Source organism: Panulirus ornatus, chromosome 13, assembly GCF_036320965.1.
Source record: "Panulirus ornatus isolate Po-2019 chromosome 13, ASM3632096v1, whole genome shotgun sequence".
Classification (NCBI taxonomy): domain Eukaryota; kingdom Metazoa; phylum Arthropoda; class Malacostraca; order Decapoda; family Palinuridae; genus Panulirus; species Panulirus ornatus.
In genome coordinates, this window is record NC_092236.1 from 6,804,219 (window position 1) to 6,830,775 (window position 26,557).

Sequence of the window (26,557 nt, forward strand, 5' to 3'; positions counted from 1 at the left end):
AACACCGGAAAAAGGGGAAGTATCGCTTTAACGCTTTGGCTACTTTAGCAAAGTACTGTGTATTCTACCGCCACCAAGCGGGATATTTGAGGGTTCGGTCAAGGAGGGAGGTAGCGCCGGTTACAAATTCGACAAGAGACCTTGTTGTTTTTCGGGTCACTTGAATGTGGAATCTCATTTGTCATATTAGTAAACTTATAAAGCTATATACAGAAGTTGTAGAGACGAAAGTTTATTATGAGACCGGCAACCATTTTTGAGAGAAAACTAGTTTATATTTCATAACATAAAACAGATGATAGCTGTAATCAGGGAAGCCTTATTCGATGAAATTAATTATTTGCTTTTCTAGGGAGAAAATGTCGTTGCTGTGAATATATACGTTTTAAAGGTTTAGGCCGAGGGTGAAATTAACATGGTTGTATTGCCGGTCACTTGCTTAAATCACTGAAACAGTTGACATAACATACATGCATTTATTATTCCTTACGAGGGACTAAAAGGTAAGAATGTATATAATAATACGAGCATCATTATCATTAAGTTTATTGTGTATACTGTATAACTTCAGGATGGCGGCGATCCGATCCCACTCTTCTCCCTTTTGATACGCTCCCTGAATGCCACCCTCAACCACACTCCACTGAGGGAGACAATAGCTTGTGTGGTGATGCACCGTTTGGCACCCGAGGGTCGCCTGTCCAGTGTCTTTCATCGGTTCTTTACAGTTACGACATAAAAGCTGAGAGTCACCTGGATCTGCACGTAGTGATGCCGAGTTATCACACAAAACTAACTGTACGTGTGTGGTTGTAAGCGCGAGTTTTAAAGCAATGATAACGACTCTTCAAGGCACACGAAAATAAACACTTATCATTTCAGCAACGTTCTCTTGTATACTGTATTAATAAAACAATAATAAGAGATCTAGAAACAAACATTGTTTTGTTCATTATTTCATTATGTCCGTCAAACTATCAAATTGTTTGCTGGAGCTCAGAGTTTGGCCCTAAATCACTGCATATACCACTAACATCTGAAGACATCACAGGATTAAAACATATACCATCTAGACATGACCGTATGTAGCCACCCGGTCACCTGCCCAGGGTGTCTTCGTTACAACTACCCCCTTGACCTGCCTTCTTACCTCGCTCATCTTGTCTGTTTTCTAAATGTTGGAAATATTTGCACGTGTGATTTCCCTCCGTTGTACGAGGTTAGGTTAGAGGGACTGCAGGGATAATTTCTCGTGGAGAGCAAACCAAATCTTACATACAGTCAGATTTAATCTCTGCATCTAAGAAGGTAGTTTGGTCCATTAGTTTTAGGTCAAAAAGAAATGGATTTGATATATTCACACTGGTAATGGCGGATGAAACTCAAAAATTTGATGTAGGAAATGGTTTTCAAATGTACATCTGTGCATAGTCGCCCAGCACAGCTGCCTAGTATATTGTATGATTGTGCAATGTAATGACGATGTATGTTTTTGTATCTGTTACAGTACCCATTACTGGTTTGATATATACATGAAATGTTTACACATATATAAGGATCATTTGTAGTGTTTCTGTACACAGATTACTTTGTAGGATAAAATATTACAATTCTTTTAAGTTTTTAATAAACTAATATACATTGGTTTAAACAATTGGTAACATCAACCACATTATCACATGATATGACTACAAGCAGTGCCTTTATAACATCTCACAAGCAGTGCGATAATCATAACCTTTGTTAACAAGTAGATTAGTGACGATAATCAGATTTCAGTAACATTATAACAAAAAGGAAAACATAAGTTATTCTTCCGTTCCTGCCGAGACGGGTGACTGGGTTCACAAGTCCGAACGCTGTCGGAGTTATGTAAAAAAAAAAAAAAAAAGGAGTCGGTTTGTTAAAGTAATTCAGATGAATATAGATCTGTAATCCCGCAAATTTTCGAATGATTTTGACAGTTTCTCTGGGTTATTTTTTTATTTCAGCCCGTTTAAATACTGGCTATTTTTTGGGGGGGTTTAACGGAGAACGACCTTTGATTAGAGGTCATTAGGCCTGCATCCAAACTGATTACTAACAACGTAACTCCTCATGAATGGTAACACTAATAGCTTTGTAACGATTGGTACACAGGGTCGTGGTGTGTAGGTCATGATTAACCTTTACAAACACCGAAATGTAAAGCGTATCATATTTTGTTAATTATTAAGGAACCTATTTTTGGTAGGCACTGGTACCCCTCTAAATATTAGGTAGCGACCAGGAGAGAAAAAATATAAACTACATTCACTATACAGTAGACAGTATCACCTGACTGTTTCCTATACAACTGTCTCCCAAAGTAACACCAGGTACGCGTATGTTGTTGGATCTAATGGCTATCGACTGCTGACTGCTCACCAAGCCAGAACTCTTTGCACCCAAGTTAACATAAACATAGCGAGAGGGGGAAAAAAAAAAAGTCAGAATGGCAACAATTAACCCCGCCTACGTAACGCCGCGAAGGCCAGACGTATAACTACAACAGGCGACTTTCTCATCATTATACTTTAAATGCACTTGTATAGTGACCATATGTTTTTTGTAATGATAAAGAATAACGGCCGTGTTCTGCCAGGATGACACTGTAATGGATATATAAGCCGTCTACTGTGACAACCTTGAAGTTTTGAAACCACGAGCATCAACTGTTTCATCAGCATCATTGTTTACGCTCCTTTCGTCCTCGTCACCAAGGAAATAACGGTTAGCACTTTCCTTTCCTCAGAAATGCGTGCTGCAAGAAAAATCAGGAGAGTTTGGCATTTCCACGACGTCAACGATAGGTCAGGCATTTTTATAATTTCACACTTTGGAGAACAGTGGAACTCGACTCCTCACTCATGCCGATGCTATCAGCAAAACCTGGACTTGATGCCAGGCCGACTAATAGTTCTTCCTCATCAGTTCATTGAACAAACTGTAAAAAAAAAAAAAAAAAAAAGCTCCTGTGTCGTAAGCTCTCTGCACTGCAAGGCGTGTGAATGAACGACCAGATGTTCCTTAGGGGCCAAGATCCTAAACATCGCTCACTACCTTAAGTGTGGATGCTGACATTCAGTTCACCGTAACTAAACTAAGGTTGGGTTAAAAATGCAGAAAAAAAAATCTATAGGAAATGACTTAGATGGAACAATTTGTTGTCTTGTCCCAGTAGAACTTTGCGTCCAAGGGACTTACTGCAAGAGTAGGACTCCTCCTAGGTACATCATTTCTTCCCTGACACCGGAAGATCCTCCTTGGTGGTGCTACACCGCTGAGCACACCTTCAGGCACATCTCTTCCGTTTCAAAATTGTTCCCGTTGCCTCCGCAGCCACCATACACGAACTGGACGCAGCGACGCTTCTCTGCCGACCAGTACCACTTGTAGTGAAGGGCCCTGCAGTAACCTCGCTGCTCTGGCGCGTTGCACAAAACTTCCGCCTCGGCTGTAACAAGAGAAATACATCTCCCGTTAACCGTATGTCTGGTTCGTTACCGCTCATCTGGTTGCTACAGTCGTGTCTGTGAACTTGGGATGAATTGTTAGAATACAGTTAGACCAGCAGTAGTTATAGATTGTTATGTATTTACGCCATATAACTGAGATTACAAGATGGGGGTCTCATGTTATGAAGGTAGACTGAATGTTATATCTATGTAGTTCCCACAGATATGGTTAGAGTAGTGGACATGTCCAATCTAATGTTGCTGAAATTGAATGTACGCATGCATGTTTCACCCAGAAGTGAAACAAGTTTTACGGGAAACCCTCTAATTCCAACATAATAAGCAAACCGGAAAATAACGTACAAAACAGATAGCGAGAATTAAGAACAGACCTTGAATGAGAAGAGCGAGAGCAGGGACAAGACAGTGAGAAGCCAGTATTGTGAGGACGGGGAAGACAGAGCAACGGACCCAACTTTCACACAGCAACATCGTTCTGGATGATAGAACGAAGCTCTGGTACAGGTACAAACGGAGGAGCTTCCCAACACTGATCTATTGCACATTTTTGTTCCAATCATTTACACATATTTGATGTTGGACGAGAGTCTTGTATTAATTTCTCTCGGATGAAACAATTGTTGTCATACTATATATACTAACTGATTATAGTTATGTAGCCATATATTTTCTAGACTTAATCTAAAACTATGTATCCTGAGATTCATCAATTGAAATATGTATTCTAAACTAATGAGATGTTTTTTACGAGTTTCGATCGTGGATTCTGAACGAAGGCTGTAACAACCAAACTTAAAGGCTTTTGCCATATCAATTTTGAATCTGGGGCGGCCATTATATAGACGAAGTGACAGTGGGGACAGGTCTCACGATAGACCTCACCAGCGAGGAGCTGTCACCTCCTACATGGCTCAGATGCCCTTCACCGCACCATTCACTTCCATACATCACACCTTTTCCTCTCAATCGATTTAGATTTAGAAAAACCTATTGAAATCAGTGATTTGCCTCTGGGGTTTAGAATGATTAAGAAAGTATCATTTGTATGCTTCATTTGTTATTTCCAGCTTATTGTTTTATGATTCCGACCGTTGTAACTCCTTCGATGGTACATTATCGGTTTCTAATTTCTGTCTCTTTAAGTCCAACCATTTTTCCATCTCAGCATTCTGCTCGACGGGAACACGCCTAGCCATTCACAAGACTTCAATCCTGTGTGGGTCTCAGTGTGTGTGCCAGGTAAAGTGCACCGGCATAGGCTAGTCGGGTTCAGCCTAGCAACACTCCCTGAAACCGCCGCCCGTCTCTTGTCAGCCGGGGGATGAAAGTTACTGGTACACCGGCCGCCCAGGTGAGTGACCCTTGAATCATGGCATTTCCACAGACGATTCCCTACTGCCGCCCATCCATGTGCTCAGGGGTCGACCATCCCTACGTGATGGATGACCCACGACACTCGAATATTTGAAACGGATTGTAATGAAACGTCGATTGACCGGGGAATCTTATGGGTGTTCATGATATTTTGACCACAGTTTATCGACCTTCTGTGACGTTTATATCCGAAAGGAATCTCAGAAGCAGACGATTTGTACCCTCATGATTATAGTTATATTTTTACAATCGTAGCAAAATAAAAGAAAATTGCCGGCATAGTATTACCAGTCTGGATATTTGAGTACATCTCCTTTACCTAGCCTAACCTGAAATACTTGTTAAGCGCTGAAGTAAGCATGAGGCTATTCTATCTTTATAAGGCTAACATGATACGAATGTCTAATCCATGGCCTTAGTTAGACTACAGAATCGGTCATAAATCCCTTAAAACGACTCGGTCGGCAAGGATGCTGTAAAGGGCTGGTGGCTGTGGCCGCATGTTAACACACCTTTCGTCTTTTTTTTTATCTCTCTTTTCTGTCTCCACCTGACACCTTTACAGTGATGGAATACTTCTAAGTATGGAGATGTAGCCGACCTCTGATGCCTCCGGTGAGTCATTCAGGTTTCGAGTAACCTTTGTTAATTATATCCTAACATTTGGAAGTGATTAACCAACCGGAGAAGCAGGTCTTCCTTATTAGAAAAATCTATGCTTATTCTTCAATCTTTTATTTTTTTTTGATCATTTCAAATTCTCCAATTCGGTTTTACTTCATTCGGTTCTCAAATTAACATGTTACAAAACGAGATCTTTAGATTAGGTGTAGAAAGGTAGTCTTTTTGCCAGCGTCCTGAAAACATGTCCGTTAGCATACCCCAGATGCTTTTACTTTCGTCATAGGCATAACACCGAAAGAAACTACCCATGCAAGAGTAGCAAACCCGAACCAACGACCGAATTCGACTGGATTTCTCAGAGGAAATTCAAAAGATTGACAAGAAAACCACGTTTACACTAAATCTGGAAAGTACTATAAACGTCAAACATAACTGTTTATAAAAACAGGATCGGCGGCACCTCCTTGGCGCCACACCGCCAGTGGGTCGCTAACCCTTCCTCCACACTTTCTAATCATGGCCACCAGGTTCTGTGTTAGCTCACTCTTTGCCAGGTTCTTTTTTTTTTTTTTTTCCTTCAGTACCATATCCGACCCAGTTTACAGCCTGGAGTCTTTGGATGCTTAATAATGACTTCCTGGTGTTACACGTCTTAAGGCCTCATTTGTCCTCTGATGTAGGCTTTGTCTTTTTTTTTTTTTAAATGTTAGTCTTCATTATTCGTAATTCAAAAAGCCTTAGATGTCATGATTTTGGTTTATGGGGGATATGCAACGGAAAGGAATCTTTATGTAAATGTAAATTGTATGTGATAAGGAAGTTCAGTTTCACACAGATGAATTTTATATATAAATAGTTATTGCAAGTTAATTAACTTTTTTCAATAAAGTTGCAGTACTTGCTTCCGTTTGTGTATTCATCACGTCAGTGAACGTCCTGGACAGTTGGTTCTGGCAACGCTGTACTTGTAATACCTCGTATGACACCGTTTCATATGTGTTTGTGTGGGTGTATGTGAGGGGAAGCTACGTCTGTCTGTCTGTCCGTCTGTATAAGTTACGACCGTGCGACAAAAATTACGGTATATATATATATATATATATATATATATATATATATATATATATATATATATACTTCCCACGGAACAAAACTTTTTTGTTAACACATGAGCCAAGGCTTTATCGAACTGCTAATATTCACACACACACTAAAAAAGAAATGGCATTAGGGTTGACCCACTAGTACAAACACGGACCTCTCACTCAGTGTACGTGAGTAAACACGGGCGAGCTCACACTCTTGGGTTAGCGTGCACTCCCTGAGCCGTGCTGGGGTGAACGATCGGAGGGGGTTTCCATCAGCGAAGGTGGCTCACCCATCCACTCACTCCTCCTCCCCATCCCTCCCTTGTGAGTGGTAGGTAATCCGGCTCACATGCAAACCTAACCTGGATACGTGTGTGCTTGTCAACAGTAAATACGTTGTAAATGTAATGCTACACTTACTGTACGAAATGAACTAGGTGTCAGTGGAACAGAGGCTAACCACACAATTAAACATGTCTGGTTTGAGAAAGTGTTAGCGTAGTCGTCACAGTCACGTTTGTCACTGATAAACAGGTCTAGAGTGATTGGCTTAGGTTTTAGGTCTGTCACCTGCCAGGGCCATTAAGGTCAACAACTTTCAGGTATCTTGTTGCCATCTAAATATCCTTCCTGTTTTTAAGATTATTCTCTGACTTCTTACGGTCACTGTACACACACACACACACACACACACACACACACACACACACACATATATACATATATATATATATATATATATATATATATATATATATATATATATATATATATATATATATGGGTCAAGGGCCATATATCTATAGACATACATGGCCCCCGACCAAAAAGGTTCGAGATGAAGCTATAAATATCCTTCTTGATTGCTATCTGAATGGAAAAATTTGGGAGTTGAAGTCTTTGAGATGGGTTCTTTGGAATACGGTGATCGAAAGATAGCTTGGGGGAAAAAAAGGAAAAAAAAATATTGTAGATCCTGGGACTCGGCTCATGTGCTCCGACAACAATGCCCCTTAATCTAAATCCAGTGATCATGTCAGTATTCAAGACATCCCTACCAGAAAGGATGAATTAAGGGACTTCGTCGCAATCAACCGTATCGTCTTCATCTTAACCCAATCCGTGTTCCGTATATGTAAAAGACTGTAACGTATCAAATCACTTCACATCACTTTTCTTGCTCACAAACTAATTATTTCGGGAAAATAATAGTTTCATTATTTCGAGCGTTCAGGTTTCTAATGCTGATATTAGATTTCTGATAAGTCAGGGTCTACCAGCGATGCATCAAGTCATGAACTTAACCCAAGTATGAAGATATGAAACTGTCGATACTTCCTTTTGCAGTGGTGGCAGAGAACAAGTCCTTTCCAGTCAGCATTTCCTCGAACCCGTTTTCTTATTTTTTTTTCATGAAATCTGCATCGTCTGTCTTTATAAGCAGTCTGTTTATCACAAAGGTTTTGGATATTAATGTTCTCATGGATTTGTGAATTCTGGTTAGGTTTGTCAATGAATTATAATGTAAGTAGCCTCTGGCTTCAAAATTTAGTACGAATAGTTAGCCAGCGCATTAATCTTTTGCTTCTCGATTTCTGTTAAAAGTAGCAGAACCTGAGGTTATCATATAAGAATTTTAACCCATTATTTTCTAGTGTCTGTCTGTCCGCAGCCGTTTGCAGTAAATCCTTTAGTCTTTTTAGAACTAATATCTTCGTTGCCTGACCTCATGAGCGTTAGAGGGAATAATTATGGTGAATCGGTTTCTCTGGGCATTTCTCTCTCTCTCTCTCTCTCTCTCTCTCTCTCTCTCTCTATATATATATATATATATATATATATATATATATATATATATATATATATATATATATATACACACACACACACACACCACAATGAATACATGACAGTTTTTCGGTTCAGCAAAGGCCATCGATGGTGAAATGCAGGTGTGAATTTCTTTTTAATGAAAATGACACCAGACATTAACGTGCTTTCAACTTATCACGAAAACTCCAAATTGAAAACTCCAAATGAAACAAAAGATCTCTGAAGCATGCGGTAAAGAAAAAAAAGTTTCCACGGCAACAGGCGAGGGTCTTGTACCCCTGTTTGGCGCCGAACCAAGGTGCTGCCAGGGGCACTTTCTCCTTGTCCGATGTTTTTTCTCCCCCGTCTACATTAGCAGACATAGCTGAACCCACCATTCAGTAATCATTTCCTTCCATAAATAGAGCCCACACCAATGGATGGCTGGGTAGCTTTCGCCAGCATATTTGAACGAGTTCGATGGCATTTACCCTAACTACGGAAAATCTTGTATCCTCTCCAGCCATGATTATTCTCATCATTATCACGTTATATACTTTATATGCGTAATATGACAGGTGAAGATAACACTCGCTCTAGAGAAATAAGAATAATTTTGTGTGATTTGTATTTCAAGGGCCATACTGAAGGACCCTTCTTGGGTAACTGCCGAAAAAGATCCTGAATTATGGACCGAAATGTTTAGCACGTAATTATTTTTATCATATTTTCCAGTGTGGCTTTCATCTTTATGTCTTATATTCCCACATTATGAAGATTTTTATGTGCGCGTCACCGACAGCATCCTACACTTCAAGCCTAGTGCGAACGTGAAACAGACCTGCCATGTTTGGCGGCGTACTTCGAACTGTGTTGGTGTAATATCCTAATTTTTCTCTTTAGCAGTCGACAGGGACAGTATATATTTCTCGCATCGTTATAGCCGTCAGCGTAACATAGCCTACAGGTGCACTGTCTCATAAATAAAACGCGTGAAGATAACCATGAGAAGAGGCTCTATATCCGGAATGTAGAGAAACGGGCGCAGGCAGTTACTGAAATAACAACATTCACTGGACGCAGGATGATTCGCCTCTGCTTTTCCCTTCAACGTAGTGCACACCTCAGCAGGGAAATCCGAGTGGTGAAAGTCTCCACCGAACAGTCCTAGTCCTGATTCACTAAGAACTAAATACTCTGCTTCCCTGCCATCACTACCCCGTTGCCGGAATTTTGCTAGAAATGAGGAAACACTGTCTCTCTGTATGGCACGGTTCCCGAACACTTCATAAACGCCACAGACCAGTTGGTATTAGTTATGGCACGGTTCCTGAATTTTTTTTTTTTTTTGGTATCATAAACGCCACAGACCAGTTGGTATTAGTTATGGCACGGTTCCTGATTTTTTTTTTTTTTGTATCATAAACGCACAGACCAGTTGGTATTAGTTATGGCACGGTTTCTGAACATTTTCTTTTTTTTTTGTATCATAAACGCCACTGACCAGTTGGTATCACTTATTGATCCTAGTATAGTTAACCGGCCCATTCAACACGGCGCAAAATTTACCTCGACCAGTTAAAACAAAGCGCGTTTCTCATTACTGCCTCTTGTGTTTAAATAGCCGTGACTTTCCGCTTACAGATTTAAAATGCAGAAAAAAAATTCCGGTTGTAAAATCGTTATTCTTCAAGTCCTCATTGGAACAAAATGAGTCTGTGGGTTTTACGTATTATTTACGTATCATTTTCTTTCTTCGAATAAATACTGAGGCAGTGTTTTTGCTATCAAAGGGAATTTTTGGCCGTCTCATTTAATATAGCCTATCCTGACAGTTCATGGGCTGTATTATTTTCTATAAAGCAGGTAATATGTGACGTCAATTCATTTTTTGGTTTATCATAAGTTCCAAGTCTTCGGATCACTATTTTGAATTCCACATCTAATACAGGATTTTTTTCTCTTGCACATTATTCTTCTTTGTCGTTTTTTTTCTTTTTTTGCTCCATTTCAACTTTTCACTTACAAAGCTAATGCTGCCGTGTGGGGGAAGGTCCACTCTGAATAATTACCTCTTGATTCTTCAGTGTCTAGTTCCCAGACGGCCCGGCCACACACTTTTTTTCTTCCCTGTGTGTAACGCAAGATTACCTTCATCCCCATATGGGACCCAGCTGATCTTAGCTCGTTTTTTCTTTTTTTTTTTACCACCATTTTATACCCACCGTTACGCCAGGGGTTATCCCTCAAAGACAACCCCAAGACCAACAACGACTAGGCTACGAGTACTACCTACCTAACTACAGGCTACGAGGACTAACTACCTATTGCCTAACAAGAGGCTGCGAGTACTAACTGCTTCATACCTAACTGCAAGTCCATTATCAACTTCCTAACGCCTTCCTAAGACAACTGGTTCACGACAGACCCGCCCGTGGACTCCCCAGGACCTAACGCCTTCCTAAGCCAACTGGTTCACGACAGACTCGCTCGTGGACTCCCCAGAACCTAACGCCTTCCTAAGACAACTGGTTCACGACAGACCCGCCCGTGGACTCCCCAGGACCTAACGCCTTCCTAAGCCAACTGGTTCACGACAGACCCGCTCGTGGACTCCCCAGGACCTACCTCTTGTACATGCGCAGACGTCGCACCCATCAGGACCCTGGGTTCTTGTGCAAGAATCTGGGCAATCCAAGTCGGGACATCTGAACTTCTCGCATGTCTCTTCGCACGCCGTCCTGGTCGAGAACCTGGAAGGATCCAAGATAGACATCGTGTTTGGTTAGTGCCGTGCCCGGGGGGGGGGGGGGGGGGGGGAGATGACGAGGGAATGGGGAAGTGGTCAAACATGAGAGTGATTCACAAGGAAATTTTAAAGAGCAGTTTTAAATGTGCTTTATTCCCCTCTGAGCCATATACCACTGGCCTACGTTTCCCATGTTGATCAAACATCCGATTTCCACATGCGTCTCACGCCTCACTGAGACCTAACCTAACCTCACCCAACCTTTAATCATTTACTATTTCAGTGAATCATATAAACATCGACTTTTCTTCAAGTTGCTGTTAGATTTTTAATCAAGTACATACGAGCGTTCGTACAGCAGTTGTAGTTCCTCCTGCTCACCTGTTTTCATTGCCGCCACATCCGGAGTAGACGAAGAAGACGCATCTGTTGTCGGCAGTGCTGTAGTACCAAGCCTCCTCCTGGCCAGTGCAAGTCCCCACGTCCTTGAGGGCGTAGCATTCCCCGCCTACGATGGTCACATCGTCCTCTGTACATTAAGCCGTTTGCAATCGAGTTTGGTACATAAACGTAATATGTGTATATCTATATATGTTGTACATACTCGCCATTTCCCGCGTTAGCGAGGTAGCGTTAAGAATAGATGACTGAGCCTTAGAAGGGAAATATCCCCCTTCTCTGATCCTTCTTTTGGAAAAGTAAAACAGGAGGGAAGGATTTCCAGCCCCGCCCCCCAGCACCCACTCCTCTTAGTAGCCTACAACACGTGATGTCGGGATTTAGATCAACTTTAATAATTACTGGCAACTGAAGAGGTGGATTGTCTCCATAAAACTTGAGCCACATGCATAGAAAAATTACGTTATAATTAATGAATTCCGTTTCACCTTCATAATTGTCATCAGGCACTAGTATAATCAATATATATATATATATATATATATATATATATATATATATATATATATTTTTTTTTTTTTTTTTTTATACTTTGTCGCTGACTCCCGCGTTTGCGAGGTAGCGCAAGGAAACAGACGAAAGAAATGGCCCAACCCCCCCCCCCCATACACATGTACATACACACGTCCACACACGCAAATATACATACCTACACAGCTTTCCATGGTTTACCCCAGACGCTTCACATGCCTTGCTTCAATCCACTGACAGCACGTCAACCCCTGTATACCACATGACTCCAATTCACTCTATTTCTTGCCCTCCTTTCACCCTCCTGCATGTTCAGGCCCCGATCACACAAAATCTTTTTCACTCCATCTTTCCACCTCCAATTTGGTCTCCCTCTTCTCCTCGTTCCCTCCACCTCCGACACATATATCCTCTTGGTCAATCTCTCCTCACTCATTCTCTCCATGTGCCCAAACCATTTCAAAACACCCTCTTCTGCTCTCTCAACCACGCTCTTTTTATTTCCACACATCTCTCTTACCTTTACGTTACTTACTCGATCAAACCACCTCACACCACACATTGTCCTCAAACATCTCATTTCCAGCACATCCATCCTCCTGCGCACATCTCTATCCATAGCCCACGCCTCGCAACCATACAGCATTGTTGGAACCACTATTCCCTCAAACATACCCATTTTTGCTTTCCGAGATACTGTTCTCGACTTCCACACATTTTTCAAGGCTCCCAAAATTTTCGCCCCCTCCCCCACCCTATGATCCACTTCCGCTTCCATGGTTCCATCCGCTGACAGATCCACTCCCAGATATCTAAAACACTTCACTTCCTCCAGTTTTTCTCCATTCAAACTCACCTCCCAATTGACTTGACCCTCACCCCTACTGTACCTAATAACCTTGCTCTTATTCACATTTACTCTCAACTTTCTTCTTCCACACACTTTACCAAACTCAGTCACCAGCTTCTGCAGTTTCTCACATGAATCAGCCACCAGCGCTGTATCATCAGCGAACAACAATTGACTCACTTCCCAAGCTCTCTCATCCCCAACAGACTTCATACTTGCCCCTCTTTCCAGGACTCTTGCATTTACCTCCTTTACAACCCCATCCATAAACAAATTAAACAACCATGGAGACATCACACACCCCTGCCGCAAACCTACATTCACTGAGAACCAATCACTTTCCTCTCTTCCTACACGTACACATGCCTTACATCCTCGATAAAAACTTTTCACTGCTTCTAACAACTTGCCTCCCACACCATATATTCTTAATACCTTCCACAGAGCATCTCTATCAACTCTATCATATGCCTTCTCCAGATCCATAAATGCTACATACAAATCCATTTGCTTTTCTAAGTATTTCTCACATACATTCTTCAAAGCAAACACCTGATCCACACATCCTCTACCACTTCTGAAACCGCACTGCTCTTCCCCAATCTGATGCTCTGTACATGCCTTCACCCTCTCAATCAATACCCTCCCATATAATTTACCAGGAATACTCAACAAACTTATACCTCTGTAATTTGAGCACTCACTCTTATCAATATATATATATATATATATATATATATATATATATATATATGTGTGTGTGTGTGCAGAGAAAGGGAGAGGACATACGGGAAACACATCAAAATACCAGGGAGACTTATTTTAATTTCATAACACGTATCCAAACTGTATTCTGGTTTCAGATCCCTCCTATGTAATCGTTGTGGCTATAATCATTCAGGTTAAGGGAGTCCTGCCATAATTTGTTCAAAACCTCGGCTATGACAAGGTCAAGACTCGTATGGTGCAACTTAGAAATGAGGAAGTCAAAACAGATGCGTATCAAACGTAAACAAACCTTACCTGCGATTGAATTTCCCTTGAGAGCCGAAGCGAAGGAGACGAACAAGACGAAAATGATCACAAGTTCCATTCTGTCGATATTGTCCTTTTTCCACCTGGTTGATTCAAGATGCCAACAGAGGGTGTAAAAGCAAGCGTTATTACGATATATAAGTCGTGGCTGTTGAGGTCGTATTTGAGGTTTTAACTGTGGCACCGGTAGTGGGAACAGACTAATCTGTGGGACGGTGTGATCTGCACCTCGGCTGCCTGCCGACTGTGGCGTCGACATCACCCGACGCGGTATATATTGGGCCGGTCCCACGCCGACAGTACGTGACTCGACACCCCACCCCCCTCCCTCTCTCTCTCTCTCTCTCTCTCTCTCTCTCTCTCTCTCTCTCTCTCTCTCTCTCTCTCTCTCTCTCTCTCATCATTGATAATATTTTTCGTATACAACCCCAGAACACCTTTAATAGGGCTGCTGCAGCTTCAAGGTTGCGCCACAATCAGTAGCAAGGAAATTATGTACTAAGAGTAAGGAATTCCCCGGCAAAACTGCACTCCTTTCCGTCTAGTGACTATATATATATATATATATATATATATATATATATATATATATATATATATATATATATATATATATATATACACACTTTTGCCTCTACCTTCCTGACTACAGGTCAAGGAGTGTGGTGTTATTGTAAGAACATGTTTCGAGACACCTCAGCCTCGAGATACAACATCTGCACTTGTAGGCACAGAACACCGACTCCTCAAGTCCCTTACACTCAGCTCATACAGACAGACATACATCACCACACCTCTTGACCCGTAGGCTCGCTCAGTGATCATGGCTGCTTTCCTAAAGACAGTGATAGCTCCATAGAAGGAGTGCCTGAGGCACGAAGGTACATATATATATATATATATATATATATATATATATATATATATATATATATTCAATTGGGAGGTGAGTTTGAATGGAGAAAAACTGGAGGAAGTGAAGTGTTTTAGATATCTGGGAGTGGATCTGGCAGCGGATGGAACCATGGAAGCGGAAGTGGATCATAGGGTGGGGGAGGGGGCGAAAATTCAGGGAGCCTTGAAGAATGTGTGGAAGTCGAGAACATTATCTCGGAAAGCAAAAATGGGTATGTTTGAAGGAATAGTGGTTCCAACAATGTTGTATGGTTGCGAGGCGTGGGCTATGGATAGAGTTGTGCACAGGAGGATGGATGTGCTGGAAATGAGATGTTTGAGGACAATGTGTGGTGTGACGTGGTTTGATCGAGTAAGTAACGTAAGGGTAAGAGAGATGTGTGGAAATAAAAAGAGCGTGGTTGAGAGAGCAGAAGAGGGTGTTTTGAAATGGTTTGGGCACATGGAGAGAATGAGTGAGGAAAGATTGACCAAGAGGATATATGTGTCGGAGGTGGAGGGAACGAGGAGAAGAGGAAGACCAAATTGGAGGTGGAAAGATCGTGTGAAAAAGATTTTGTGTGGTCGGGGCCTGAACATGGAGGAGGGTGAAAGGAGGGCAAGGAATAGAGTGAATTGGAGCGATGTGGTATACCGGGGTTGACGTGCTGTCAGTGGATTGAATCAAGGCATTTGAAGCGTCTGGGGTAAACCATGGAAAGCTGTGTAGGTATGTATATTTGCGTGTGTGGACGTATGTATATACATGTGTATGGGGGTGGGTTGGGCCATTTCTTTCGTCTGTTTCCTTGCGCTACCTCGCAAACGCGGGAGCCAGCGACAAAGCAAAAAAAAAAGAAAAAAAAAATATATATATATACATATATATATATATATATATATATATATATATATATATATATATATATATATATATAAAGGGGCGTCATCGGACTGCGCTTGCATAAGGTTACCCCGCCAGTGAAAAGTCACATAAGCTGAGGTTGCGTCATAGGCAACAGTGAACGACCCGGGGTAAAACCTCGTCCAGGAATTCATTCTTTCCACGCTACTGATTGTAGCGCAGCCTTGAAGCTGCAGGAACCTCGTAGGGAAGGATTATAGAGTCAGGTGACTGATTATATTTCAAGGGATCCTATAACAAGGCGGTTAGATAGGTCACGTTATCTTTCCCTTCCCCGTTTCCTTATGCATTTAATACTTCACATGCCACACCTTGCCATCATCTTGCTATACATCGTAAAGGAAGGTCCCAACCAGCATTATAGCATTGGCGCCATGCCTTCCAAGATGGTGCCTCCCCAGCGGGAAAACACCAGAGTCGGGCAGCGGTGGGGGTAAACACGAACGCCTCGATCGTGTAAACATATACATGCGAGAGCAACTTACCAAATGGCGTCCTATCTTCGTCTCTTCGATGTATATCAACTGACTGTTATATTTCTCTCTTGTGTCTCCCCTGATGATGTGATTATTACACGGAAGTGCACTTGGGAACTTATCGTGTTTCATTTTCCCCGTGGAGTCATAGGAATATATATATATATATATATATATATATATATATATATATATATATATATATATATATATATATATATATATATATATTAACATTTATTTCGCAGCACATATTTTACATTCCTCCTCATTACTGTTTCTGTATTTTTTTTTCTTAAGTCTGTTGCGGTAACATGATATCATTTTCACTGACCCTGTCCCAGTCATCATCGTCTGTCTTGTCTGTCCTGTCAGTCCGTCTGTTGTTTGGCCCAGCACCATGTACAGTCTCGGGCGCCCCCGTCTGCCAGCAGGTGATCATCCGATTATGTTGTTTACATCGTCTCTTGGAGATCATAGTACGAACCTTCACGTAAGATTTCTGTTTCGCTGTCCATACATCCTTTTCCGTATCTTGGTCATTCTGTAGCGATACATAGATTGTAGTGCTCAAAGTTGCATACTATCGTAATGCTCTCTTCCATGTTTCCCTTCGATTCATATATGAATATTTAGCAAATGTTTTTGTACAACGCATCTTGAGTGAGTGTGTGTTACACCTCAGCATCTCGTTTTCTTTAGAATGCTGCTACATTTTGGTCGTTCTTGATCTGTTTTCCGGCAGACCGACATGCCAGATGGAATCGCGAATGGGGAGGCGGAGCCCTCTTTACAATCCTGTTTCCCTCTATAGTTGGGGAGGGGAGGAGGGAGGGGGTTCTGCTTTACCATCCTTTGTCTGTTTATAGTAATGGGGGTGGATGGGGGGTTGGGGGAGGGAGAGGTCCCTCCTTCTTCTTCTGTTTTGCTACCTTGTCTCCCAGTATAGTGGTGATGAAGGAGGGGAGGTCCGTCCCTCCTGCTTTATTACCCTGTCTCCCTCCGTAGTGGTGGGTGGATAATTTCCTACTCTGCCTTACTATCCTGTCTCCGTCGACGTTGGTTAAAAGTGTAGAATGCTATCACTCTCGTTCAGCGAGTAAACTCGTCGTAAACCATCAGGTCTTCTGCCATCTGTCCTTCATATGTACTCTATATCACTCCCAGTTTAACTCCTTGGCTTCCTCCAGCTACCTCATTGTTAGGGACAGCTTCACCCGTTCCCTTCTAAGGCAGCCGCTGAATTCTAACTATTTTTTTTTCTTCTTCTTCTGGAGTCCTTTATGTAACACTTGCACCACCTGCTTTCTCCCTAGCACTTTATGTATCTACCTTACAACGGTAACTCCAGTGGAGCAACAGTGTCCTTGCCTGCTAATTCACTACAACAAGGTGAATGGCAGCAGTAAATGAACAATAAGATTATTATCATTTCGTGGAAATGCTTTGGCTGTTAGGTTCATGTTATGATGTGATCATACGGAGGCACCCCTTATCCTAGTAGCATCAGCCATCGTCCCTCATATGGGCGTCATCCTACAAGTGGGAGTGGTAACATGGAGAAGTTAAATGATCCGAACTCAATACCAGGATTTTTTTTTCTAATTAGGATGAGAGCAATGTCGTTCGAGAATTTTCATGTTACTCAAAACTTTACTCGACACAATAACATAGTGAGTAAGGAACCAAGTTACGTTTTGATAAATTCGAATCAGCAGCATAGTCGACTGAACGCAAAGATAAATCTGACCTATTAGAAAAAAAAATCATAAGTGTGATGCTCACCGAATATGAATATACGATTTTCATGTTTTCGGTTCTCTAGAATTCATAAATTATAGAGAGACATTGACCCAGAGTTCTTGCACATATCGATCAACGGAAAGACGAGTGACGTAAAATTCAGGGCGACCCAGATAGGGTCTCGGGGAGTGTCGTAATTCTTGTAAACAACAAAAAATACGAGGAAGGAAATTACGATTGTGCACTTCACAGAGGGACAGTCAAGACCCACCAGGTCTAGTATCAAAACATGTCATTGAATAGAGCCATTCTAATTACAGTTATCTAGCCACATAACCTCACACAGCTTGCGATAAGGTCAGAAACAATCAGTGGTGTCGTGGTTAACTTTGAGTGTTAATGATAACCTGACGATCAACGGTTTCGTACCCAGAACGTTTCTTTTTTCTTCTGGCCTCCCTCCGTGACCCGTGATTGTACCTGGCTCTTGGTATACCTTATAGAGCACTTCACGTATCCCCCTGCCCCACCTCCAGCGTGTCCTTGTTGCAGGTTATTGTGAGGTTGAGTGGCCGGCCAGTCCTCGGTGCCAGACTTACCTCTGGTGATGGAAGCGCTGGTGTGTGTGTGTGTGTGTGTGTGTGTGTGTGGGGGGGGGGGGGGGGGGTAAGTGCAACGGGACTTGGGGCGAAATGATGGACACTCCTCCAGTGTTTTGACCCCCCCCCCTCATCTCCCCAGGATACAAGTACCTATGTTTACTGTCAGAGAAAGAAGCATATAATGTACGTCATGTTACGAAGCTCTCTCTCTCTCTCTCTCTCTCTCTCTCTCTCTCTCTCTCTCTCTCTCTCTCTCTCTCTCTCTCTCTCTCTCTCTCTCTCTCTCTGTATATATATATATATATATATATATATATATATATATATATATATATATATATATATATTTTAGATGTAGTGGAAGATATGGTTATGCCAATAGTTTTACGTTACTGCAGGGCCGGGTTCCAGTGTCTTGAAATTCAGAGGTAGGAAGCGAGTGAGATTTAGATAGATGTGTACGTTGAAAATGACGTTTTTGTATTGTTAAATTAACCAGGTTGCTGCATTCCCCGTTCTGTGTTGGTGCACAGTGAAGCCTAATGACTCTAACCGCATTCACCGAGAATTTATCTGACATTTAAAAGTCCTAAACAAGTCCAGGGAGAAAAAAAAAACTAGATGAACCCAGACTGACCTCATCTAACCTTAGGAAGGCTTTGCTGGCCCTGCAGCCAAACAAGACCTCAACCAAACCCAATAAGGTCCTCCAGTGTAACCTAGGATTATCCAAGATAAAAACAGGGAAACCAAAAATGGTCTCGGGAGGAACCAGAGAAGCCCAGTGTATCCCAGGTGAATTGAGGAATGGCGAGTGAAATCCAGTTAAGAGACTGTTCAAAGCCAGCGAAGACCCACCGACTGGCCCAGGAGAAAGGCTGAATTTCAGGAGGAATACACATTTTCCTGTGAAGATCCCACGTGATCATGGAGGGACTAGACTAGGAAGAGCAGAGCTGCCGCCGCCTGGGTCCGCCAGGAGCGGCTCCGAGGCAGCGCCTCAGAGCCCACCACTAACTGCTTTGTCCTCGTCTCACTTTCACTGCGGCCGTTTGGCTGCAGGAGATGCTGACGAAGTGAGGGAGAGAGCCTGGCGAAGTGAGAGGGAGAGAAGTCTGTCGAGGGGTTATTCCCCCTGGACGGTGAGTGGGTCAAGTGGCCGGGGGATTCCTCGCCTCCGCCAGCGACCGAGATCACGCCAGGGCTGACGCCATCGGCCGTGACGTCAGCAGGCACCGCAGCCCACGCCACGGCCGCTCTCACTCGCTCCGCCCACGTGACGCTCTGCATGCAGTTTCCTGAAGCTTTTATGCCTTGCAGAAATGCCACCAGGTACTAAGGATGAGGTGGCCGCCCCCGGCAGCGCCACAAACCTCCAACCTGAGCCTGCAAATGGCGCCAACCTACCAAAGGTTTGAAGTCAGTGTTGCCAGCGAGGAGGGCGGCGACCTCCGCATGGTGCCTGCCCTCCGTCATTGTTTGAGTGGACCAAACTCGCTTGGGATTCCCAACTCTCGACAACAAACGGTTACGTCACCAGTGGCCTAACCTGCCCCGCCCCGCCCCGCCCCGCCCCTGTCCCCACAGTGCCCCGGAGGTTGACTGCCACACCATCGTACGCTCACAGTGGGCCTGCCGGTCATGCCTCGCGGCTCTGGCCACACTGCCCGGACACGTATTCGCCAAGACATCGCCAAGATGGTTATCAACTTCCTCTTCCTTCCTTTATATGATAACGAAGATTGTGTATGTGTTTGTACACGTGTGTGTGTGTGTGTGTGTGTGTGTGTGTGTGTGTGTGTGTTGCCTGAGATTATATAATCAGATGGGGATAAGTCAGGTATTTATCCTTAGTCCTGTGTTCTTCCTAATCTTTGTATCGAGTGGTCAGTTTGGGGATGTTATAGTAGTTCATCTGCCTAAGTTCTGGGAGGGATGAGGAAGGAGAACTATGAAGATGGAGTGTGTAAGTAGAGGGGGAGTTAGAATGGTGATGAGAGTGAAGAGACTGGGAGGGAAAGAGAGTGAGAAAGATGGGATAACGTGCAGGAAAAAGTAAAAAGTGAGAGGGAGAGAGGGGGGGGAAAAAGAGTGAACAGGAAAGAGAGAGGAAGAATTATAGAGATGGAGGCGAGAGGGCTTGACGTCAGCAGGCAGGCACTGAGGATGACGAGTTCTGTTCCCGTCCAAGACCCGGCCTGTTTGTTTATGCTTGTGAAGCTAGGGTGTATCGGTTGGCTAACGTGTAATTATGGGCTAGTGTACAGGTGTGTGCTGGTGGATTAGTGTACAGGTGTGTACTGATGGACCAGTGTGTACTGATGGACTGGTGTGTACTGATGGACTAGTGTGTACTGATGGACTAGTGTGTACTGATGGACTAGTGTGTACTGATGGACTAGTGTGTACTGATGGACTAGTGTGTACTGGTTGGTACTGGGGCTTCTGTGCTGCGGTGGACTTGTGTGCTTGGTGAAGCTGTTGCGAGTCGTTCGATCTACGTTACTGTTTTGTGGATAGGTTGTTGCTGTGAGGTGATATATGGGAGAGTCAGATAACTGAAGACCTTATGGGCGTTTTACAAGGTTACCTGCGGGACAACAGTATCTGCAATTCCTAATTTGTTCAGATGGAGAAAGGATAGTAAAGCAGAGGGCTTCTCTCCACCCACCGCTTTGTATGGAAGGGAATAGTCGAGCAGAAGGTTCCTCTCCCCCCACCCATCATTATAGATGGAAAACAGGATAGAGAGCCTTCGAAGTTGCCAGTCGCTCGATGCCTATCCTGCATTTACAGATGCCAATAATTCACCCATTTTCTTGGCAGTGTTATTGGCACTATTGAAGGTATTAATAGGAAACATTCCGGGGATGAATGGTTATATCACCGAACAGTGTCATTACGCCATTCGATGTTGTGTAGGGTCTGGTCTGCTCAGTATAAGTCCGGATGCAAAGGCCAGATTAGCCAGTTGGGTCAGCTAGTGCATTCGACTGAGTCTGTGGCGCATGTATAAAGTACATTTGCTTCTCCGCGGGAGCTAGCAGACGAGAGCCTGTGGGCGTCCGAACTTGCTAGTAAGGTAAAAAAAAAAAAAAAAATAAGCGCGCCGCCTCCTCGCCACCCACCATTCGCTCTGGCTCATCAAACCGGTTCGAAAAATCACTACGAAGTAAGACCATGTATTACAAATTACCAACGAGGAAAATTGATCAGGAAATGATGATTGGCAATTATATTTTGATTTGGTTTATGCCGTCACCTACTCTGGGGAGGAAACTGTTGGAAGGTAAGGATAAAAGTCACGGGGAAGTAATTGCCATCATTACCCCCACACAACAGTTGAAAATATGTTTATATTCTGGTGTCATTTTTTTTAACAATTATTCATCGTCAATTACTGCCATGAAAAGCATTTGTCTGACCAAGTTGTCAGTGTTTGCTAGTCTTTGCCTTGGTAGGAGTTGGTTGGTTGTTTGGTCTTTAAGCCTATCAAACTGCCAGGGTCATTAAGGCCGTCAACATAAGCTACTAAGTTCACCAACGGAAAAATCCTTAACGCCTTCTTCGTGTGTTAAAGATAATTCTAAGACCACAACATACACTCTCACTGTGCATGTGGTCCCTTGTTGCCTTGATAGCGTCTTTCGGTAGGTTATTTCTTCTTTTTTTTTTCATTATTCAGCACTCCTACTGCTGAAGAAACTTTTGCCCTCGTCTGTATGACATCTTTGATACCGTTATTTCTGGCCATTGTATGTCTGTCTGACGGGAAGATACCATCAAGATTTAGAACATCGAATTTATTTACTATTTTGAAAATTGTTAGATCCCGAAATCTGGGCATTTGAAGTGACTACGATTTTAGATTTCATATATCTTCATATTTTCTGTTCAGAGTTACGATGGGTGACTTATGTAAAACGAAAGCTTTTGCGTAGTTGTGGACTATTGTATAAGGGGCTTATGTGCAGGGGTGGGCTGTCGTATAAAGGTATGGGTAATGTGTAATGTTGGGCGATTGTGTAATGAAGGAGCTATTATGGTGATGAACTATTGACTTTTGTGTATTATTGCATTAGCCTTTAATGGTGAAGGTTTTGTGTTATAGTGATGTTGGTGATGTTACAGTGTTGAACTGTGTTATGGTGATGTTACAATGTTGAACTGTGTTATGATGATGTTACACTGTTGAACTGCGGTATGGTGATGTTATAGTGTAGTGTTGGACTGTTTGCTATGTAATGACAAGTCTCTAGTTAATGGTTGGGTCGTTATGTGATGGTGAGTGTATCATCTAGAGTTGGGTTATTATGGGGTTATTAAGCTGTTGTTCAGAGTAGTCTATTATGTAGTGGTAAGGCGTTTGGTTAAAGATGGGTTTTGTTATACAATGGTAAGGCTATTGTGGGGTATTATTCAGTAGTGAGGTTATTGTCTAAGGTGGGTTATTTCATAGTGGTAAGGCTATTATTTAGTGTGGACTATTACACAGTGGTAAGGTTATTATGTAGCCGTGTGCTAGCGTGTACTGCTAAACTGTGTGTGTACCGATGGGTTATTGCACAATGTTGCTACAATTTGTGTGATGGTGAAGGTATTGTGTCATGGTGAGGCTTATATGTAGTAGTGGGGCTGTTGTGCTGTGGTAGTCAGTGTTTTGGAAATGAGCAAAACACAATGGGAAATTATCAGAAAAAAAAAAGATACCATGATAAATGAACATTAAAATCTGGGTTGTCATGATTACTGTACACTAAAATCTGGGCCGTATGGAAAATTGGTCTGACATCATATGTTTGCGTCTGTTTTTGTGTGCGTGTGTATGTGTGTGTGAATGTATGTAGTTTTCACGTATTTGTAGTCACTTATTTGTACTGTTCGAGGAGGGAGGTTCGCATCTGTCAGGCCCTATCTCTTAAACTCTCTCTACAGACATACAACTTTCTAAACTTTTGCATGCTGTCCACATTCACAATTCTATCACGTAGTTTATTCTCTTCAGCCACTTTTCTTATAATGCAAAAGTATTACATCCTTTTAAACAAGCTTCCTGATTAATTCCATATCATGAACTGTAGTTGTTTTCTGTGCATTTTTTTTTCGAAGAACTTGTCACAGTAACATTTTGGTTCGGAGACTTAAAGACTCAGTTTAATTTACAAATGATTCTGATATTTGTCTTGTGAGAGTTTGTTTCCTTTCCCATTCTTCGAAAGAAGTTCTGGGAATAGGTTAGCTGCAGGTTTGACCTTCTGTTCCTGCAGCTTATATCGTACTTATGCTCCATCCTCCTGACTGAGAATTTATTCGTGTTGAATTTCATCAGCCACGTATTAGACCAGTCAACTTTGGAATTTGTCTCGGTCCCCTTGTAAGATGATGCAATCTTCCTCACTCTTTTTACCTACTTCGTGACTTTAGCACGGTTGGTGGAGTATATATGGATGCTGTGTGAAGGTATATTTAAAAACTAAAAGAAAAAAAATATATGTTTTTCCCCATATTAAACAATAACGTCACCGTTTCCCCCAGTTTCTCAACCCAACGATCTTATTTCTCCGGGAGTATGACGTCAGACCGCGTCACTTGCCAAATTCCCGGAGTTTAGGGCAACTAGGAAACTGATTAACTGGAACACTGACATTGCACTACTTTTTCCTGACATACATCACGTTTCCTGGATGCATTTGTAACGTGTTTCTTTGTGAGTCAGTTTAGAGGACAAACACGGAAGAAAAAAAAAAAAAAAAGAAAGTGCGCCTGGCATTAATGGACCCACGCAGTTTAAAATGGAAAACAGAGGTACCAACTTCTCGACCGCTATTTACTCTTATTTCTATGGAAAGATACAATATTTTCGGATATCTTTTTCCTTAAGAGATAATGTATTGTGATCACTTTTTATTGTTTCATATGTTCATTGTTTTTATCCTTTCTCGTTAACGAGTTTTGACTTTACTATTCATTTAATGGACCCTCAGAATGTTTCTGGATTTATGAGCATGTTTTTGAGGCGTACGGCATGAGTTTCAGGATGGGGCCACGTGCATTGTGAGACTATTATATGTGATCTTAAGATTATCTCCAGTACCTGAAGAAGGTGTTCAAGATTTTATCGCATGGAGCATAGGATACGACGATAAACTCCCGTGACGAAGCAGGCAGTTGGAATTGGCCTAACCTGACTATAAATGAAAGGCTAGATCAATAACTGAGCCATCAGATCTAAAGGGCCAGTGCTGGTGTATTTAATGGTCATATCCTCGCCTTCAAAGGTCGTACCATAATGCTCAAAGGGCCAGGTAACGCGAATACCCGGTGTCGTGGTATGAGTACTAAAGAATAGCATCCTAAATATAGCCACCAACACGCCGGTGTCAGAGTTTCTCGCCATTTAACGCCAGCGCACCATAATTAATCTTACAGCCTCTCATGACCGTTATATATATATATATATATATATATATATATATATATATATATATATATATATATTTATTTATATATTTATTATACTTTGTCGCTGTCTCCCGCGTTTGCGAGGTAGCGCAAGGAAACAGACGAAAGAAATGGCCCAACCCCCCCCCCCCCCCATACACATGTATATACATACGTCCACACACGCAAATATACATACCTACACAGCTTTCCATGGTTTACCCCAGACGCTTCACATGCCTTGATTCAATCCACTGACAGCACGTCAGCCCCGGTATACCACATCGCTCCAATTCACTCTATTCCTTGCCCTCCTTTCACCCTCCTGCATGTTTAGGCCCCGATCACACAAAATCTTTTTCACTCCATCTTTCCACCTCCAATTTGGTCTCCCTCTTCTCCTTGTTCCCTCCACCTGCGACACATATATCCTCTTGGTCAATCTTTCCTCACTCATCCTCTCCATATATATATATATATATATATATATGCATATGTGTGTGTGGTCACAGTAATGCCCATGGCCTAACATTTGCTCAAATTAATTAATTATTAGCCACTCCACAGCATCTTCTCTGATTTGATGTTCTTAATACAAGTTAATGAATTTTACCGAGGGAGACATACTACTCCTGCGTGACTGCGGGCGGACGTATACTTCGGTCTGATAGCGAGTGTTAGCAATGAGTTAGTTTGATTTGTTACCAAGCATCAGTACAGGTCACGTCTCTCACAGTAGCCCCTTCACTTGATCGTATTACCCATTGTGACACCGGTCTTTGAAGAGTTGATGCAGTAAACCACACAACCCTAAATACCTGTGGACTGTCATTGGTTGTCGGTTTGTCACGTTCATTAACGAGTGTGCGAAAAAATTGTGAATTGGTTGCTCGTCTCCAACATAACTAGTGCTGGTCTCCTGGGGGCAAGAGAATGCGACCCTGTGGTAAGATAGTGCGAACGTAAGGCACGGCCCGTACGTTCTGGGATATGGTGACCTGACCCTTAAATGACCATTAAGAGTCAGTTTGATTAATGAGAGATCACACCACCATCGTACCCAAGGGTTGTACGGTCGTGGTCAAGAGTTGTATCGTCGCAAAGGGTTGTACTGTCGTGCTCAAGAGTCGTACTGTCGTGCTCAAGACTCGTACTGTCGTGCTCAAGAGTCGTACTGTCGTGCTCAAGAGTCGTACTGTCGTGCTCAAGGGTCGTCCTGTCGATCTCATATCCTCGAGAAATCTAAAATATTTTGTATTTTTCTTTGTCTCTGCCGCAACGAATTATTCACACAGAGTTCGCAACAGTTTCATCTGGTTCGAATCTGGCTCGAGTGTGTATGCTAATTGTTGTAACCAGAGTTCTGATGTGATAGGAGGAGAAAGAGTGAGAGAGAGAGAGAAAAAAAGATACTTTCACAATGTATGTTGACTTTAGAAGCATTTCATCGTATTCTATTTACCCCGCACTAAGTCAGAACGTAAGTGTGTATGGTGGGTGTTTGTGTCTTGTTTATT

At 42.4% G+C, this 26,557-nt stretch overlaps 1 protein-coding gene and 1 long non-coding RNA gene across 2 annotated transcripts in view; one reads left to right on the forward strand and one right to left on the reverse strand.

Annotated features, from left to right (window-relative positions):
- The window catches only part of LOC139752708 (uncharacterized), a 35,413-nt gene extending 33,412 nt beyond the window's left edge, over positions 1-2,001 (forward strand). The window contains exon 2 of the long non-coding RNA XR_011713563.1: positions 572-2,001. This is a non-coding gene — a long non-coding RNA (uncharacterized lncRNA). The remainder of the gene's footprint in view (positions 1-571) is intronic.
- On the reverse strand, positions 1,611-14,201 carry LOC139752707 (U13-hexatoxin-Hi1a-like). The gene is made up of 4 exons (XM_071668527.1): positions 13,948-14,201; positions 11,526-11,673; positions 11,024-11,148; positions 1,611-3,475 (listed from the first exon to the last, which is right to left on the reverse strand). Exons 1-4 carry the CDS (start codon positions 14,015-14,017, stop codon positions 3,294-3,296), a joined length of 525 nt encoding a protein of 174 aa, XP_071524628.1. The 5' UTR covers positions 14,018-14,201; the 3' UTR covers positions 1,611-3,293.
- Between the last annotated feature and the right edge of the window lie 12,356 nt (positions 14,202-26,557).